A 17,394-nucleotide genomic window follows, 5' to 3' on the forward strand; every position below is an offset into this window, starting at 1 on the left:
CCCTAAGGGAGCCTTCCCTTGAGTGCTGTTAATATTAATACCTGTACCGGAGTCAGTAAGTAACCAGGTGAGAGATAAGGGTTTATGGGAGTTCGGGCTGTCCACAAGGCGTTTACCATTAACTTGAGGAGTTATTGACAGAGTAAGGAACCACGCGATGGAGGCGAAGCTTAAGGGAATTTTCAGTCTTTTCGGCTTTCCACCCCGAATCGGGAGGTGGCGCCGGCTTAACGTGGGATGCATGGATCCAGGTGGGGATTCCTTCGACTTTCACAGCCGTTGGTGTGGTCAAAAGTACGAGATAAGGGCCCTTCCACCGAGTCTCGAGGTTTCCTGCATGGTGGCGTCTAACATAGACTGAATCTCCAACTTGGAAGCGATGTGGAACTTGCAAGTCTCCTCCTGAGTAGGCCTCCCGGAGCTGCTTCCACGCTCGCTGCCTCACCCACTCGAGCACCTTGAGCCTAGACAACAAAGGCTGGGAAAGCAGCACATCAGCACTATGTGCAAAGGCAATTTCTGCCAACGGGGGGGGTCCCCCGTAGAGCAATTCATAGGGGGTCAGCCCAAACTGTCCAGGGGTGTTCCTAACCCTAAAAAGCACAAAGGGCAGGAGAGCTATCCAATCATTAATGCCAGTCTCTGTGGTCAATTTGGTAAGGGTCTCTTTAATGGTTCTATTCATCCTCTCTACCTGTCCTGAGCTTTGGGGTCTGTATGCACAATGCAGTTTCCAATCAATCCCCAATATCTTGGCCAGTCCCTGACTTATCTGGGCAACGAAAGCTGGACCATTGTCTGACCCTATTACCTTAGGTATTCCAAATCTTGGAAAAATTTCCTCCAGTATTTTCTTAGCCACCACGGTTGAAGTCTCTTTCTTAGTAGGATAAGCCTCTACCCATCCTGAAAACGTGTCTACAAAAACCAATAGATATTTGTTTCCGTATTTAGCCGGCTTTACCTCAGTGAAGTCCACTTCCCAGTGAGCGCCTGGGTGGCTTCCCCTTAGTCTCTTTCCTGGAGGTATTCTGGAAGGATTAGCATTAACCAGCTGGCAGGGCACACAATGTTTGACCACCGAGTCAGCCACTCCTGGTAGCCTCAGAACATGATAAGGGGATATTCTGACCAACTGCTGCAGGTGTTTAGTTCCTAGGTGGGTTAGACGATGTATCTGTTGGACATATTCTAACCCTTCTTTGTGGGGCAGGATTTCCTTCCCATCTGAGGTATAGCAGGTCCGCTCCGGAGTCTCAGAGAACTGGTCTATCTTTTTTATCTCTTGCCAGTCTTCTAGGGTGTACTGTCGTCCGGGTTCTGGGGCTTTGGGTGTTTCTATTATAGGCAGAAGGTTAACACCCTGGGCTGCCTGCTTGGTAACCCGGTCAGCCATCTGGTTCCCTCTGGATATGGGATCTTTGGCTTTCTGATGTCCAGGACAGTGTATAATAGCTAGCCTTTTTGGCAAATGTAAGGCTTCTAATAGGCTTAGAATTTCCTCTTTGTTCTTTATTTCCCTCCCTGCTGAGGTAAGCAACCCCCTTTGCTTATAGATGGCCCTGTGTACGTGTGCAGTCGCAAAGGCATACCTGCTGTCCGTATAAATGTTTATGGATTTCCCTTCGGCCAGCCGCAAAGCTTGCGTGAGGGCCATGAGCTCAGCCTTTTGTGCTGAAGTCCCTTCCGGCAGGCTGCTGGCCCAGATCGTGTGGGTCCCGTCCACCACCGCCGCCCCAGCCATCCTCTTACCTTCCACCACATAGCTGCTTCTGTCAGTGAACCAGGTTAGCACTTCTCCAGTCAGCGGTATGTCTGTAAGGTCCTTGCGGACCCCAGTCTCCTCAATCAATAGTTGATGGCAATCATGAGTCACTGGTTCATCAGCCTCTTCAGGCAGAAGAGTGGCAGGGTTGAGAGCAGCTGGTGGAGCGAACGTGACCCTCTCTGTGAGAAGCAGGCTTTGATAGTGGGTCATGCGGGCGTTGGTCATCCATCGGTCTGGGGGCTGCCGAACGATGTTCTCCAACGCATGGGGGGCTATTACAGTTATATTCTGTCCCAAAGTCAATTTGTCAGCGTCCTTGACCAGTATGGCCACAGCTGCGATAGCCTTCAGGCATACGGGCCAACCACTGGCTACAGGATCGAGCTTCTTTGACAGGTAGGCAACAGGTCTCCTCCATGGTCCTAGGGTTTGGGTTAAAACTCCCCGGGCTACTCCCTTACGCTCTTCCACATAAAGGGTAAAGGGTTTAGTCACGTCAGGGAGGGCCAGAGCAGGTGCGCTCAGCAGGGCCTTTTTGATAGCATCAAATGCCTTCTGGTGCTCAGGAGCCCAGGAGAATTCCCCTTTTTCTTTGGTTAGCGGGTAGAGTGGGGCTGCTAAGGTCGCAAACCCCGGGATCCACAGTCTGCAAAATCCAGCTGTCCCCAAAAACTCTCTCACTTGTTTGGCTGTGGTTGGGGCCGGTATCTGGACTACAGTTTTCTTCCGTGCCTCCGTCAGCCATCGCTGCCCGCCCCGCAAACTGTACCCCAAGTATGTTACCTCTCTCCTGCAAATCTGGGCCTTCTTAGCGGAGGCTCTGTAGCCTAGGTCAGACAATTCCAGCAGTAGTGCCTTCGTACCTTCTAAGCAGTCCTGTTTGGTGGCTCCCGCCAGAAGCAGGTCATCCACGTACTGGAGGAGGGTCACCTGGGGGTGTTGGATCCTGAAGTTGGCCAGGTCTCTGTGTAGGGCTTCGTCAAAGATGGTCGGGGAGTTTTTGAACCCTTGGGGCAGTCGGGTCCAAGTGAGCTGCCCGGTTCTTCCCGCACCTGGATCTCTCCATTCGAAGGCAAAAAGTGGTTGGCTAGTGGGATGTAGTCTCAGGCAGAAGAAGGCATCCTTTAAGTCCAATACTGTATACCAGCTCCGTTGGGGTGGGAGAGCACACAAGAGGTTATAAGGGTTCGGGACTGTTGGGTGTATATCCTGCACCCGTTTATTGACCTCTCTCAAGTCCTGTACTGGTCGATAGTCATTGGTCCCAGGCTTTCTAACCGGCAGCAGGGGAGTATTCCAGGGAGATTGGACAGGAACTAGGATGCCCTGTTGGATTAATCTTTGAACATGCGACCGAATTCCTTCTCGAGCTTCTTTACTCAAGGGGTACTGTCTGACTGACACTGGTGTAGCACTGGCCTTCAGTTGAATAACCTGTGGGGGAACTTGCTTTGCCAAACCCATCCCTGCGGTTTCTGCCCAGGCTTGGGGAAACTGTTCCAACCAGAATTGTATATTTTGATCAGGCTTTACTAGGGGAGAATATAGTCGATATTCGTCATCTAATTGGAGGGTCAACACAGTGATAGGTTTGTTATTTGCAGACACTTCTGGTTTTCCTTGTTCAAAAGAAATTTGTGCTCCCATCTTGGTCAGTAAGTCTCTACCTAAGAGGGGTGCTGGGCACTCAGGGATGACCAGAAATGAGTGGGTTACCCGTCCCACTCCCAAGTCAACTGTTCTTCGGGTAGTCCATGGATACTGTCGTTGCCCTGTGGCACCCATCACCCAGGATTTTTTATCTTTTAGTTTTCCTAATGGCTGTAGTAGCACTGAATGTTTCGCTCCGGTATCAACCAGAAACTCAACTGGTTGCCCCTCCACCTTTAAAGTTACCCTGGGCTCGGGGAGGGGGTCCGAACCCCGTCTTCCCTAGTCTTTATCTTCTTCCAGAGCTAAGACCTTCAGTCCTTTGTTTCCCTTCTTGGGGCAGTCCCTTGCCCAGTGTCCTTTTTCTTTACAATATGCACATTGGTCCTTGTCGAGTGGGGTCCTATTGCCCAGGTTCCCTGACTGTCTAGGGCCTGACCTAATTTTCCTAAAATCTCTCTCTCTTTCCCTATTGCTTTTCCCTTCAACCACTGCAGCCAAGATCTTAGTCAAATTCTTCTCTTGCCGTTTATTACGTCTTTCCTCCCTTTCCTCTCTTTCTCTCTCTTTTCTTTGTTCCCTTTCTTCTTCTGTCTCCCTTTTGTAATACACTTTCTCTGCCTCCTTCACTAGATCACGTAACTCAGCCTCCTGTAACCCTTCCAGTCTCTGAAGCTTCTTTCTGATATCCAGGGCTGACTGTCCTATGAAGGCCAGGGCCACTGAGGCTTTCTGGGCCTCCGAGGTAGGATCAAAAGGGGTGAACCGCCTGAAGGCTTCCATGAGCCTCTCAAGAAAAACCGAGGGAGGTTCATTCAGTCCCTGCATCACCTCTCTTACCTTAGCCAAGTTAGTGGGCCGTCTTGAGGCGCCCCGGAGACCCGCCACCAGAGCCTGGCGATAGATTTTCAAGCTCTCCCTACCTTCAGCCGTGTTGTAGTCCCAACCGGGGCGAGTCAAGGGAAATCCCATGTCAATCTCATTTTGCAACTGCGTGGGTCGCCCGTCAGCCCCAGGAACATTTTTTCTAGCCTCTAACAGAATTCTCTCTCGCTCCTCGGTTGTGAAGAGTGTCTGCAGCAGCTGTTGACAATCATCCCAAGTAGGCTGGTGAGAGAACATAAGGGACTCCACCAACCCCGTGAGGCGTTGGGGATCCTCCGAAAAAGGGGGATGGTTAGTTTTCCAATTATAGAGATCTGCAGAAGAAAAGGGCCAATACTGGAGGGGCTGCAATTGGCCCCCCGGTATGGGAGGGCCGTAGTGCGCAGCGGTAATGTCGCGATCTCGTCTGTCCGCTCCGGGGTGGCGCCCCTCCAGCTCCGAGTCCCTGCAGCAGGTCCCTCCACCTCCGGAGCTCCAGGAGGGGCAGAGGGTCCCCTCGCAGCACCCTGTGCCGGATAAGGGGGTGGGGGAACAGATTGGGGTTCCGGCCAAGCCGGCGGCTCCTCAATCTCGGGGTAGATATGAGGAGAGGGCTTGACTTTTTCAGCCGAGTGTTTGTTTTTCTCTCCAAGAGCCAGAATTCGGGGACCTGGCTTTCTTGGCTTATTCAGCCATGGTTTAACCCATGGCGGAGGATCCTCTGCCAAATCTTGCCACGTAAGGATATAGGGCTCCTGATCAGGATGAGAGCCGGGTCCAGTCTGAAAAATAATTGCTTTAACAGCCAGGATAATCTCAGAATTAAAGGTCCCCTCTGATGGCCATCCAACATCAAATGTCGGCCATTCAGAGGCACAGAAAGTCTGCCAAGGTCCCTTCTTAACATGAACTGACAAATTATGAGCCCTGGATTTAACTTCAGTCCAATGGTCGAGAGTCAAACTAAGAGGGGTCGTCACCGTCTGTCCCATATTAAAACTGTAGACAAGGACGCACAAGACAAAGACACACAAAACAGAAACCAACAGATCCAGACACACGCGACCCGTCCGCGTCTTCCACAAGCAGGCAAAAGAGTCGGACGGCCGCGGAGGGGGAAGCTTTCGCTTCAACAACAGAACTCGGTCCTCTGACCGACAGAAGGAGACCACCAGGTGTCCCTGGCTCTCCCCACCTCCCGGGGCGTCCCCCAGGGTGGCAGCCTGTGATCCTCCTAGCACGTCTGCTGATCACAGTCCCCCAGTCCTTACGGTCTGAGAGGACAGCTGAAAACCGAAAGCGCGCATCACCGAAAACAGACACTCAGAACAGAGACGCCAGCCGACACACACACTCACATGTTCCAAAGGGGATCCCTTTACCTCCAAGTCAGTTCTCGGGTGTGAGGGGTAGTCGCGGGTTTCTCGGCCAACGCACCAAAATGAAAGGCCAGTCGAATGAAAATCCCTCTCGTCCTGACTCGGAAGAGGCGACATCCCAAATCACTCACGAGAAGCGGTCTTGATGCAAACAGCAAGAGGATTTTTATTCCGAGCGCGCTGGGGCCCACAGTCGTACGCCACGCAGGGGTAGAGGACTGCGGCCCCGAGTGTGGAGTCGGGACAGCTTTTATGGGGTCCACAACAAAGCCCGCGCTTTTACAAACTAATCATTTTAAAATATCGCAAACCAGTCAATTCAAAACTTCGACAGCCCGCGCTTTGTGGACCAATTAATTTTAAGTTGTTCTGGAGTTACATGTTTGTGCCTGTCTCTGGGTGGGGGAGACATATTGTCACCAAGATATATTTATCAGGATTTTCAACATTTTGTGGCACACCCGATCTTACTGGGGTCGGTTAGGTGATTGACTTCTCCTCTTTTTATCTTATGCAAGCAGGTTTACAGAAGCCAAACAAGCAGTTAGGAGCAGTTTCAAGAAGTTTCAAGCATAGAGGCACATACTCAGGGGCCTGTTTTTCCCCTTCCACAAAGTTTTGTACAGAGCAGAAAGCAAGCCCTAAAACAGCAAAAAGTATGATCTTTTACCTATAGGGAACAGGGTCTGGAATTCGAGGGCATTTAGAGCTTCTTATTAATTTCCTGGGTTCTGGGAGAGTCAGGTTGCATTTTCATCCTTTCAGTGTATGCACCACTGCAGTAAAGATATTGAAAAATTACAACACCACTGTCAAACTGTTTTCCATCTGGAATGTCTGTGTGATACAGTTCCTCTGAATTCTTACCAGCATTTGGATTTGTCACTACATTTTATTTTAACTATCCTAACAGGTGTGCAGTGATGTCTCATTGTGATTTAACTTTATGTTTGTGTGGTGGCTAATGATGTTGAAGATCCTTTTATGTTCTTATTTGTCATCTGTATATCCTCTCATTAAAATGTCTGTTCATGTTTTTTGCCCATTTTCTAATTGTATTCTTTTCTTCTCTCTTTCCTTCCTTCCTTCCTTCCTTCCTTCCTTCTTTTCTTTCTTGTCACAATTGAGTTATTTATATATTCTTGATACTAGCATTTTGTCAGATATATTGTTTTTTTAACTCAATGAATTTTGTTACATTTATAGTTGTACAACAATGATCACAACTCAGTTTTATAGCATTTCCAAAACCCAAACCCCCAGCACATCACCCCACGCCCCAAACTATTTCCTTTGGAAACTGTTAAGTTTTTCAGTCTGTGAGTCAGTATCTGTTCTGCAAGGAAGTTCACTGTGTCCTTTTTTTGAATTCCACATGTAAGCAATAGAATATAATGTTGGTATCTCACTATCTGACTAACTTCAGTTAGCATGATAATTTCTAGGTCCATCCATGTTGCTGCAAATGCCATTATTTCTTTCCTTTTAATCGCTGAGTAATATTCCATTGTGTACATGTACCACATCTTCTTGATCCACTCCTCTGTTGATGCACATTTATGTTGTTTCCATGTCTTGGCTATTGTAAATAGTGCTGCAATGAACATTGGAGTACATGTATCTTTTTGAGTCATTGCTTTCTCTGGATAGATGCCCAGGAATGGGATTGCTAGATCAAATGGTAATTCTATTTTTAGTTTTCTGAGGACCCTCCATACTGTTTTCCACAGTGGTTGCACCAATTTACATTCCCACCAACAGTGTAATAGGGTTCCCTTTTCTCCACACCCTCTCCAGCACTTATTGTTTGTAGACTTTTTGATGATGGCCTTTCTGGCTGGTGTAAGGTGGTACCTCATAGTGGTTTTGATTTGCATTGGTCAAATAATGAGTGATGTTGAACATTTTTTCATGTGTTTTTTGGCCATCTCTATGTCTTTGGAGAACTGTCTGTTTAGATCTTCTGTCCTTTTTTTAATGGGATTGTTTGTGTTCTTGGGTATTGAGCTGCAGGCGGTGTTTATAAATTTTGGAGATGAATCCCTTGTCAGTCACTTTATTTGCAAATAGTTTCTCCCATTCTATGGGTTGTCTTTTTGTTTTGTTTAGGGTTTCCTTTGCTGTGAAGAAACTTTTAAGTTTAATTAAGTTTAATTAATTTGTTTATTTTTGTTTTTATTGTCATTACTCTGGGAGGTGGATCTGAGAAGACTTGTTTTTATTGTTGTTACTCTAAGAGATTTATGTTGGAGAGTGTTTGGCCTATGTTTTCATCTAAGAATTTTATAGTGTCTGCCTTATATTTAGGTCTTTAATCCATTTTGAGTTTATTTTTGTGTTTTGTGTTAGGAAGTGTTCTAATTTCATTCTTTTACATGTGGCTATCCAGTTTTCCCAACACCATTTATTGAAGGGTCTGTCTTTTCTCCATTGTGTATTTTTGCCTCCTTTGTCATAGATTAGTTGACTGTAGGTACATGGGTTTAATTCTGGATTTTCTATCCTGTTCTGCTGATCTATATTTCTGCCTTTGTGCCAGTACCATATGGTTTTGATGACTGTAGCTTTGTAGCATAGTCTGAAGTCCGGGAGCCTGATTCCTCCAGCTCCATTTTTCTTTCTCAGGATAATTTTGGCTATTCTGGGTCATTTGTGCTTCCAAACAAACTAAGATATTTTGTTATAGTTCTGTGAAAAATGTCCTTGGTAATTCTACAGGGATTACATTAAATCTATAGATTGTCTTTAGTAGTATATTCATTTTGATAGCATTGATTCTTCTAATTCAAGAGCATGGTATGTTTTTCCATCTGTGTCATTTTTGATTTCTTTCATTGGCATCTTATTGTTTTCAGAATAAAGTTCTTTTGTCTGTTTAGGTAGGTATATTCCTAAGTATTTTATTCTTTTTGATGCTATGTTAAGTGGGATTGTTTCCCTAATTTCTCTTTCTGATATTTTGTTGTTAGTGTATAGAAATGCAGTTGATTTCTGTGAATTAATTTTGTATCCTGTGACTTTGGCAAATTCATTGATGAACTCTAAGAGTTTTCTGGTAGTCTTTGGGATTTTCTAGGTATAGTATAATGTCATCTGCACATAGTGATAATTTTACTTTTTTCTTTCCAATTTGGATTGCTTTTATTTCTTTTTCTTTTCTGATTGCTGTGGCTAGGATTCCAAAACTATGGTGAATAGTAGTGGAGAGAGTGAGTGGATATCCTTGTCTTGTTTCTCATCTCAGGGGGAATTCTTTCAACTTTGCACCATTGAGCATGATTTTAGCTGTGGGTTTATCATATGTGGCCTCTATTATATTGAGGCAGGTTCCCTCTCTACCCACTTTCTGAACATTTTTTATCAGAAATTGTGTTGGATTTTGTCAAAGGCTCTTTCTGCACCTATTGAGAGGATCATATGGTTTTTATTCTTCATCTTTTAATGTGGTGTATCACACTGATTGATTTGAGATTACTGAAGAATCCTTGCATCCTTGGGATAAACACCACTTGATCATGATGTACAATTTTTTTTAATGTATTGTTGGATTTGGTTTGCTAGTATTTTGTTGAGGATTTTCGCATCTATGCTCTTCAGTGCAATTGGCCTGTAGTATTCTTTATTTGTGGTATCTTTATCTGCTTTTGGTATCAGAGAGATGGTGGCCTCATAGAATGAGTTTGGGAGTTTTCCTTCCTCTGAAATTTTTTGAAATAGTTTCAGAAGGATAGGTGTTAGTTCTTCTCTAAATGTGTTAATAGAATTCCCCTGTGAAGCTATCTTGTCCTGGACCTTTGTTTGTTGGAAGTTTGTTAGTCACAGTTTCAATTTCAGTATTTGTGACTGGTCCATTCATCTTTCCTGTTTCATCTTGGTTTTGTCTTGGAAGATTGTACTTTTCTAAGAATTTGTCCATTTCTTCTAGGTTGTCCATTTTATTGGCATATGGTTGCATGGAGTAGTTTCTTATGATCCTTTGTATTTCTGTGATGTCTGTTGTAACTACTCCTTTTTAATTTATAATTTTATTGATTTGAATCCTCTGTCTATTTTTCCTAATAAGACTGGCTAAATGTTTATCAATTTTATTGATCTTTCCAAAGAACCAGCTTTTTGTTTCATTGATCTATTCTATGGTTTTCTTCATTTCTATCTTATTTATTTCTGCTCAGACATTTTAATTTCTTTCCTTCTGCTAACTTTAGGTCTTGTCTGTTCTCTCTCTAGCTGCTTTAGATGTAAAGTTGGGCTGTTTATTTGAGCTTTATCTTGTTTCCTGAGGTAGGCTTGTATTGCTATAAACTTCCTCTTAGAATGGCTTTGCTGCGTCCCATAGGTTTTGGAATGTTGTATCTTTGTGGTCATTTGCTTCTAGGTACTTTTTAATTTCCTCTTTGATTTCTTCAATGATTCATTGGTTGTTTGGTAGCATGTTGTTTACTCTCATGTTTGTTGTTTTTTTGCAGTTCTTTTTCTTGTTGTTGATTTCCAGTCATATAGCATTGTGGTCAGACAAGATACTTGATATGATTTCAGTTTTTTTAAAGTTGCTGAGGCTTGATTTGTGGCCGAGAATGTGATCAGTCCTGGAGAATGTTCCATGCGCATTTGGGAAGAATGTGTATTCTGATGCTTTTGGATGGAATGTTCTATAAATATTTATTAAGTCCATTTTGTCTAATGCTTCATTTAGGGCCTGTGCTTCCTTATTGATTTTCTGTCTGGATGATCTGTCAATTGCTGTAAGTGGGGTGTTAAAGTCCCCCACTATTATTGTGTTATTGTCAATTTCTCCTTTTAAGATTGTTAGCAGGTGCCTTATATATTGTGGTGAATCTGTGTGGGGTGTGTAGATATTTAAAATTGTTATATCTTCTTCTTGGATTGATCCTTTGATCATTAGGTACTCCCTTCTGGCCTGCAGAGTTTCTGCTGAAAAATCTGCTGATAAACTTATTGGACTTCCCTTGTATGTTATTTGTTTCTTTTCCCTACCTGCTTTCAATATTTTCTCTTTGTCTTAAATTTTGATCTGTTAGATTAATATGTGTCTCAGGGTGTTTCTCCTTGTGTTTATTTTATGTGTTACTTGTTGTGCTTCCTGGATTTGAGTGAGTGCTTCCTTTCCCATATTAGGGAAGTTTTGGGCTATTATCTCTGAATATTTTTTCTGTCCCTTTCTCTCTCTCTCTTCTCTTTCTGGCACCCGTATAATATGGATGGTGGTGCATTTAACATTGTTCCAGTGTTTTCTAAGATTGTCTTCATTTGTTTTCAATCTTTTTTTCTCTTTTCTGTTCTATATCAGTGATTTCCACTAGTCTGTCCTCCACCTTGCTTATTCATTCTTCTTCCTCCTGTATTCTGCTATTGGTTGCTTCTAATGAATTTTTTATTTCCGTTATTGTATTTTGCATCTCAGCTTGCTTAAGCTTTAAACCTTGTATTTTTTTGCTCAGTGTTTCCTGTAATTTGTCAGTCTTTGCCTCCAGTTTATTTCCAAGCCTTGAATCATCTTCACTATCATTAGTCTAAAGTCTTTTTCCTGGAGGTGGATAATCTCCAGATCACTTAGCTGTTTTTATGGGATTTTTTCTTTCTCCCTTATCTGAGTTATAGTTTTTTGCCTTTTAATTTTATATAGATTTTTGATGTGGTCTCCTTTTGGCAGGTAATAAAGTTGTAGCCTCTCTTTCTTCTGATGTCTGCCCCCCTTGTGGCTGAAGTTTGTATGGGGGCTTGATGTAGACTTCCTGATGGGAGAGACTGGTGCCTGCCTACTGGTAGATGGAGCTGATTTTTATCCCCCTGGTAGATGGGGCTTTGTCTCTGGGTAAGATTAGAGGCAGCTGTGTCCCTAGGGGATCTTTAGGCAGCCTGTTTACTGATGGGTGGGGCTGTGATCCCACCTGGATTATTGTTTGGTTTGAGGCTTCTCAGCCCTGATGGGTGGGGCCAGACTTTTCAAAATGGCAACCTCTAAAGGAACACTCACTCATGATTATTCCAGAGACCTTTGCCTCAAATGTCCTTCCCCCACAACAAGCCACAGTCACCCCATATTTTCCCAGGAGATCCTCTAGGAACTGCAGTCAGGTCTGATCCAGATTCCTATGCAGTCTCTGCTTTGTCCTGGGATCCAGTGCACATGAAAGCTTGTGTGTGCCTTTCAAAAATGGGGTCTGTTTCCCCCAGTCCCATGGAACCCATAAGCCCCACTGGCCTTCAATGCCAAATGCTCTGGGGGCCCTTTCTCCCAATGCCAAATCCCAAGGCATGGGGACCTGACATGGGGCTCAGAACTCTCACTCCCTTTAAGTGATTCTCTGTGATAAAGTTATTTTCCAGTCTGTAGGCTGACCACCCAGTGGATATGAGGTTGCCTATATTGCATAATCGCCCCTCCTACTGTATTGATGTGGCCTCCTCTGACTTCTGAAGTAGGATATATTTTTTAATAGTTTACAGTCTATTTGGTTAAAGGTTGTTCAGCTCTTGATTGTAATTTTATTGTTTCTATGACACATATATTATTTACAAATATTTTCTTCCAGTCTGTAGCTTGTCTTTTCATCTTCATAGTATGGATTTTCATAGAGCAAAATATTTTAATTTTGATGAGGTCCAATTTATAAAACTTCCTTTTATGGATCCTACTTTTCTGTAAAGTAAAACAGCTTTTGATTAGCTCTAGATTCCAAAGATTTTTCTATTTTTTTTCTAAAAATTTTATGTTTCATTTAATTATATGATTCATTTTGATTAATTGTTATATTAGATGTGAAGTGTGAGATTTAAGTAGAGGTTCATTTTTTTTCTTTACCCAATGAAAAGAAACTGCTCCAGCACCTTTTGCTAAAAAGGCTATCCTTCTTACAATGAATTGCTTTCACCTTAAAAAAAATAATTTTAACATATTTCTCTGGGTCTGTTTCTAGGTTCATTTTGTGTTCAATTGACCTATGAATCTATTCCTTTGCTGATACCACACTGTCTTTAATATTACACCTCTATAGTAAGCCTTGATATTGGGTGGAGTGATTTCCCCCTACCGGCCTTATTCTTCTTTGCCAGGCTTGTTTTACCTATTTTCTGATCGGTATCTTAGAGTAAGCTTGTTTATGTCTATAAAAATAACTTGTTGGGATTTTGATAGGTATTAACATTAAACTTATAATTCAGTTTGGGGATAACTGACATTTTACGGTGTTCAGTCTTATAACCCATGAACATGGTATTTTTTCCCATTTATTTAGATATTCTTTGATTTCTTTTATCAACATTTAATAATTTTTAGCATATAGATTCCTGCATATTTTGTTAAGTATATCCTTGAGTATTTGATTTTCTTTGGAACAATTATAATTGGTATTGTATTTTTTTAATATTTTTTTTTCTATTTTCCCACTGTACAGCAAGGGGGTCAGGTTATCCTTACATGTATACATTACAATTACATTTTTTCCCCCACCCTTTCTTCTGTTGCAGCATGAGTATCTAGACAAAGTTCTCAATGCTATTCAGCAGGATCTCCTTGTAAATCTATTCTAAGTTGTGTCTGATAAGCCCAAGCTCCCGATCCCTCCCACTCCCTCCCCCTCCCATCAGGCAGTCACAAGTCTCTTCTCCAAGTCCATGATTTTCTTTTCTGAGGAGATGTTCATTTGTGCTGGCTATTAGATTCCAGTTATAAGTGATATCATATGGTATTTGTCTTTGTCTTTCTGGCTCATTTCACTCAGGATGAGATTCTCTAGTTCCATCCATGTTGCTGCAAATGGCATTATGTCATTCTTTTTTATGGCTGAGTAGTATGCCATTGTGTATATATACCACCTCTTCTGAATCCAATCATCTGTCGATGGACATTTGGCTTGTTTCCATGTCCTGGCTATTGTGAATAGTGCTGCAATGAACATGCGGGTGCATGTGTCTCTTTTAAGGAGAATTTTGTCCGGATAGATGCCCACGAGTAGGATTGTGGGGTCATATGGAAGTTCTATGTATAGATTTCTAAGGTATCTCCAAACTGTTCTCCATAGTGGCTGTACCAGTTTACATTCCCACCAGCAGTGCAGGAGGGTTCCCTTTTCTCCACAGCCCCTCCAGCACTTGTTATTTGTGGATTTATTAATGATGGCCATTCTGACTGGTGTGAGGTGGTATCTCAAGGTAGTTTTGATTTGCATTTCTCTTATAATCAGCGATGTTGAGCATTTTTTCATGTGTTTGTTGGCCATCTGTATATCTTCTTTGGAGAAATGTCTATTCAGGTCTTTTGCCCATTTTTCCATTGATTGATTGGCTTTTTTGCTGTTGAGTTGTATAAGTTGTTTATATATTCTAGAGATTAAGCCCTTGTCGGTTGCATCATTTGAAACTATTTTCTCCCATTCTGTAAGTTGTCTTATGTTTTCTTTTTGGTTCCCTTTGCTATGCAAAAGCTTTTCAGTTTGATGAGGTCCCATGGGTTTATTTTTGCTCTAAATTCTATTGTTTTGGGAGACTGACCTGAGAAAATATTCATGAGGTTGATGTCAGAGAGTGTTTTGCCTATGTTCTCTTCTAGGAGTTTAATGGTGTCCTGTCGTATATTTAAGTCTTTCAGCCATTTTGAGTTTATTTTGGTGCATGGTGTGAGGGTGTGTTCTAGTTTCATTGCTTTGCATGCAGCTGTCCAGGTTTCCCAGCAATGCTTGCTGAATAGACTTTCTTTTTCCCATTTTATGTTCTTGCCTCCCTTGTCAAAGATTAATTGACCATAGGTGTCAGGGTTTATTTCCGGATTCTCTATTCTGTTCCATTGGTCTGTCTGTCTGTTTTGGTACCAGTACCACACTGTTTTGATGACTGTGGCTTTGTAGTATTTCTTGAAGTCAGGGAGAGTTATGCCTCCTGCTTGGTTTTTGTTTCTCAGGATTGCTTTGGCGATGCTGGGTCTTTTGTTGTTCCATATAAATGTTTGGATTGTTTGTTCTAGTTCTGTGAAAAATGTCATGGGTAATTTGATAGGGATTGCATTGAATCTGTAGATTGCTTTGGGTAGGATGGCCATTTTTACACTATTGATTTTCCCAATCCAGGAACATGGAATATCTTTCCATTTCTTTACATCTTCTTTGATTTCTTTGATTAAAGTTTTATAGTTCTCGGCATATAGGTCCTTTACCTCCTTGGTCAGGTGTATTCCGAGGTATTTGATTTTGTGAGGTACAATTTTAAAAGGTATCGTATTTTTGTATTCCTTTTCTAATGTTTCATTGCTGGCATACAGAAATGCAACTGACTTCTGAATGTTAATCTTATATCCTGCTACTTTGCTGAATTTATTAATCAGTTCAAGGAGTTTTGGGGTTGAGTCCTTAGGGTTTTCTAGGTATAATATCATGTCATCTGCATACAGTGACAGTTTGATCTCTTCTCTTCCTATATGGATGCCTTTTATTTCTCTTGTTTGTCTAATTGCTGTGGCCAGGACTTCCAAAACGATGTTGAAGAGCAGTGGTGAGAGTGGGCATCCCTGTCTTGTTCCAGATTTGAGTGAGAAGGCTTTCAGTTTTTCCCCATTGAGGATTATATTTGCTGTGGGTTTATCATAAATGGCTTTGATTATATTCAGGAATGTTCCCTCTATACCCACTTTGGCGAGGGTCTTGATCATGAATGGATGTTGGACTTTGTCAAATGCTTTTTCTGCGTCTATTGAGATGATCATATGATTTTTGACTTTTTTTTTGTTAATGTGGTGTATGATGCTGATTGATTTGCGTATGTTGAACCATCCTTGTGAACCTGGGATGAACCCAACCTGGTCATGGTGTATAATTTTTTTGGTATGTTGTTGGATTCAGTTGGCTAAGATTTTGTTGAGAATTTTTGCATCTATATTCATCAATGATATTGGCCGATAGTTTTCTTTTTTGGTGGTATCTCTGCCTGGTTTTGGAATGAGGGTGATGGTGGCCTCATAGAATGTCTTTGGGAGTATTCCTTCTTCTTCAACCTTTTGAAAGAGTTTAAGGAGGATGGGCACCAATTCCTCTTTATATGTTTGATAGAATTCACCTGTGAAGCCATCTGGTCCTGGACTTTTATTTGTAGGGAGTGATTTTATGACCTCTTCAATTTCATTTCCAGTGATCGGTCTGTTCAGTTGGTCTGTTTCTACTTGATTCAGTTTTGGCAGGCTGTAAGATTCTAGAAAATTGTCCATTTCTTCCAGATTGTCAAACTTGTTGCCGTATAGTTGTTCATAGTATTCTCTTATGGTTTTTTGTATTTCTGCTGTATCCGTTGTGATTTCTCCTTTTTCATTTATAATTTTGGTGATTTGGGTTCTTTCTATCCTCTTTTTAGTGAGTCTGGCCAGGGGTTTGTCAATTTTGTTCACCTTTTCAAAGAACCAGCTCTTGGTTTTATTAAGTTTCTCTATTGTTTTTTGAGTCTCTGTTTTATTGATTTCTTCTTTGATCTTTATAATTTCCTTCCTTCTGCTGACTTTAGGACTTTTTTGTTCTTCTTTTTCTAATTTGTTTAGGTGGAGGGTTAAGTTATCAATTTGGGATCTTTCTTCTTTTTTGAGAAAGGCCTGTATTGCTATAAATTTCCCTCTGAGCACTACTTTCGCAGCATCCCATAGATTTTGAGAGGTTGTGTCTTCATTATCATTTGTTTCAAGGTAGTTTTTAATTTCCTTCTTGATTTCCTCATTGACCCATTGGTTTTTTAGTAGCATGTTGTTTAGTCTCCATGGAGTAGGTTTTTTCTCTTTGCTTTTCCCATGGTTGATTTCTAATTTCATGGCATTGTGGTCAGAGAAGATACTTGAGATAATTTCTACGCTCCTAAATGTATTGAGATTCGCTTTGTGTCCCAATATGTGGTCGATTCTTGAGAATGTTCCATGAGCATTTGAGAAGAATGTGTATTCTGCTTTTTTTGGATGTAGTGTCCTGAAGATATCAATTAAGTCTAACTTTTCTATTGTTTCCTTTAGGATCTCTGTTGCTTTATTGGTTTTCTGTCTAGAGGATCTGTCCATTGATGTGAGGGGGGTATTAAGGGCTCCTACTATGATTGTATTCTCGTCAATATCTCCCTTTATGTCTGTTAATATTTGTTGTGTGTATCTGGGTGCCCCTATATTTGGGGCATATATGTTGACGATAGTAACATCCTCTCCTTGGATGGATCCCTTAATCATTAAATAGTGTCTTTCTTTGTCTTTCTTTATGTCTTTTGTTTTAAAGTCTATTTTGTCTGATATGAGCGTTGCGACTCCTGCTTTTCTGTCATGTCTATTGGCGTGAAATATTTTTCCCCACACTTTCACTTTCAATCTATACGTATCTTTTGTCCTAAGGTGAGTTTCTTGTAGGCAGCATATTGAAGGTTTTTGCCTTTTTATCCACTCAGCCACCCTGTGTCTTTTGATTGGGGCATTCAGTCCATTGACATTTAAGGTGATAATTGATAGATGATTATTTATTGCCATTTGAACCTCGTGTTCCAGTTGATTCTATGGTTCTCCATTCTTCTTTTCTTTTTCTTTTGGTTGGATGGTCTCCCGTTATTATCTGCTTGAGTGTATTTTTTTTTTTTTTTTGCAAATGCAATATTTGGTTTTGGCTTGTGGTTGCCCTGTTTTTTAAGTATGCTAACCCCTTCCCATAATTGTGTGTTTTAGCCTCATGGTCCTGTAAGTTCAAACACTTCATTACTATGTTAAAATTA

The 17,394-nt window shown here is 41.9% G+C and overlaps 1 protein-coding gene across 1 annotated transcript; it reads right to left on the minus strand.

Annotated features, from left to right (window-relative positions):
• Positions 1-4,452: 4,452 nt before the first annotated feature.
• Positions 4,453-5,541, minus strand: LOC106505794 (uncharacterized). Its single transcript, XM_013982417.3, has one exon. The coding sequence runs from the start codon at positions 5,272-5,274 to the stop codon at positions 4,453-4,455; it is 822 nt and encodes a 273-aa protein (XP_013837871.1). The 5' UTR covers positions 5,275-5,541.
• Between the last annotated feature and the right edge of the window lie 11,853 nt (positions 5,542-17,394).

Source organism: Sus scrofa, chromosome 13 (assembly GCF_054392235.1).
Source record: "Sus scrofa isolate SSC_HxYL_T2T_F1_AM1 chromosome 13, Sscrofa_HxYL_maternal_Yorkshire_Landrace_v2.0, whole genome shotgun sequence".
NCBI classification, from domain to species: domain Eukaryota; kingdom Metazoa; phylum Chordata; class Mammalia; order Artiodactyla; family Suidae; genus Sus; species Sus scrofa.

Excerpts from the sequence above, each read along its gene's own strand:
- LOC106505794 (XM_013982417.3), bottom strand. The coding sequence starts at position 5,274 with ATGGGACAGACGGTGACGACCCCTCTTAGTTTGACTCTCGACCATTGG.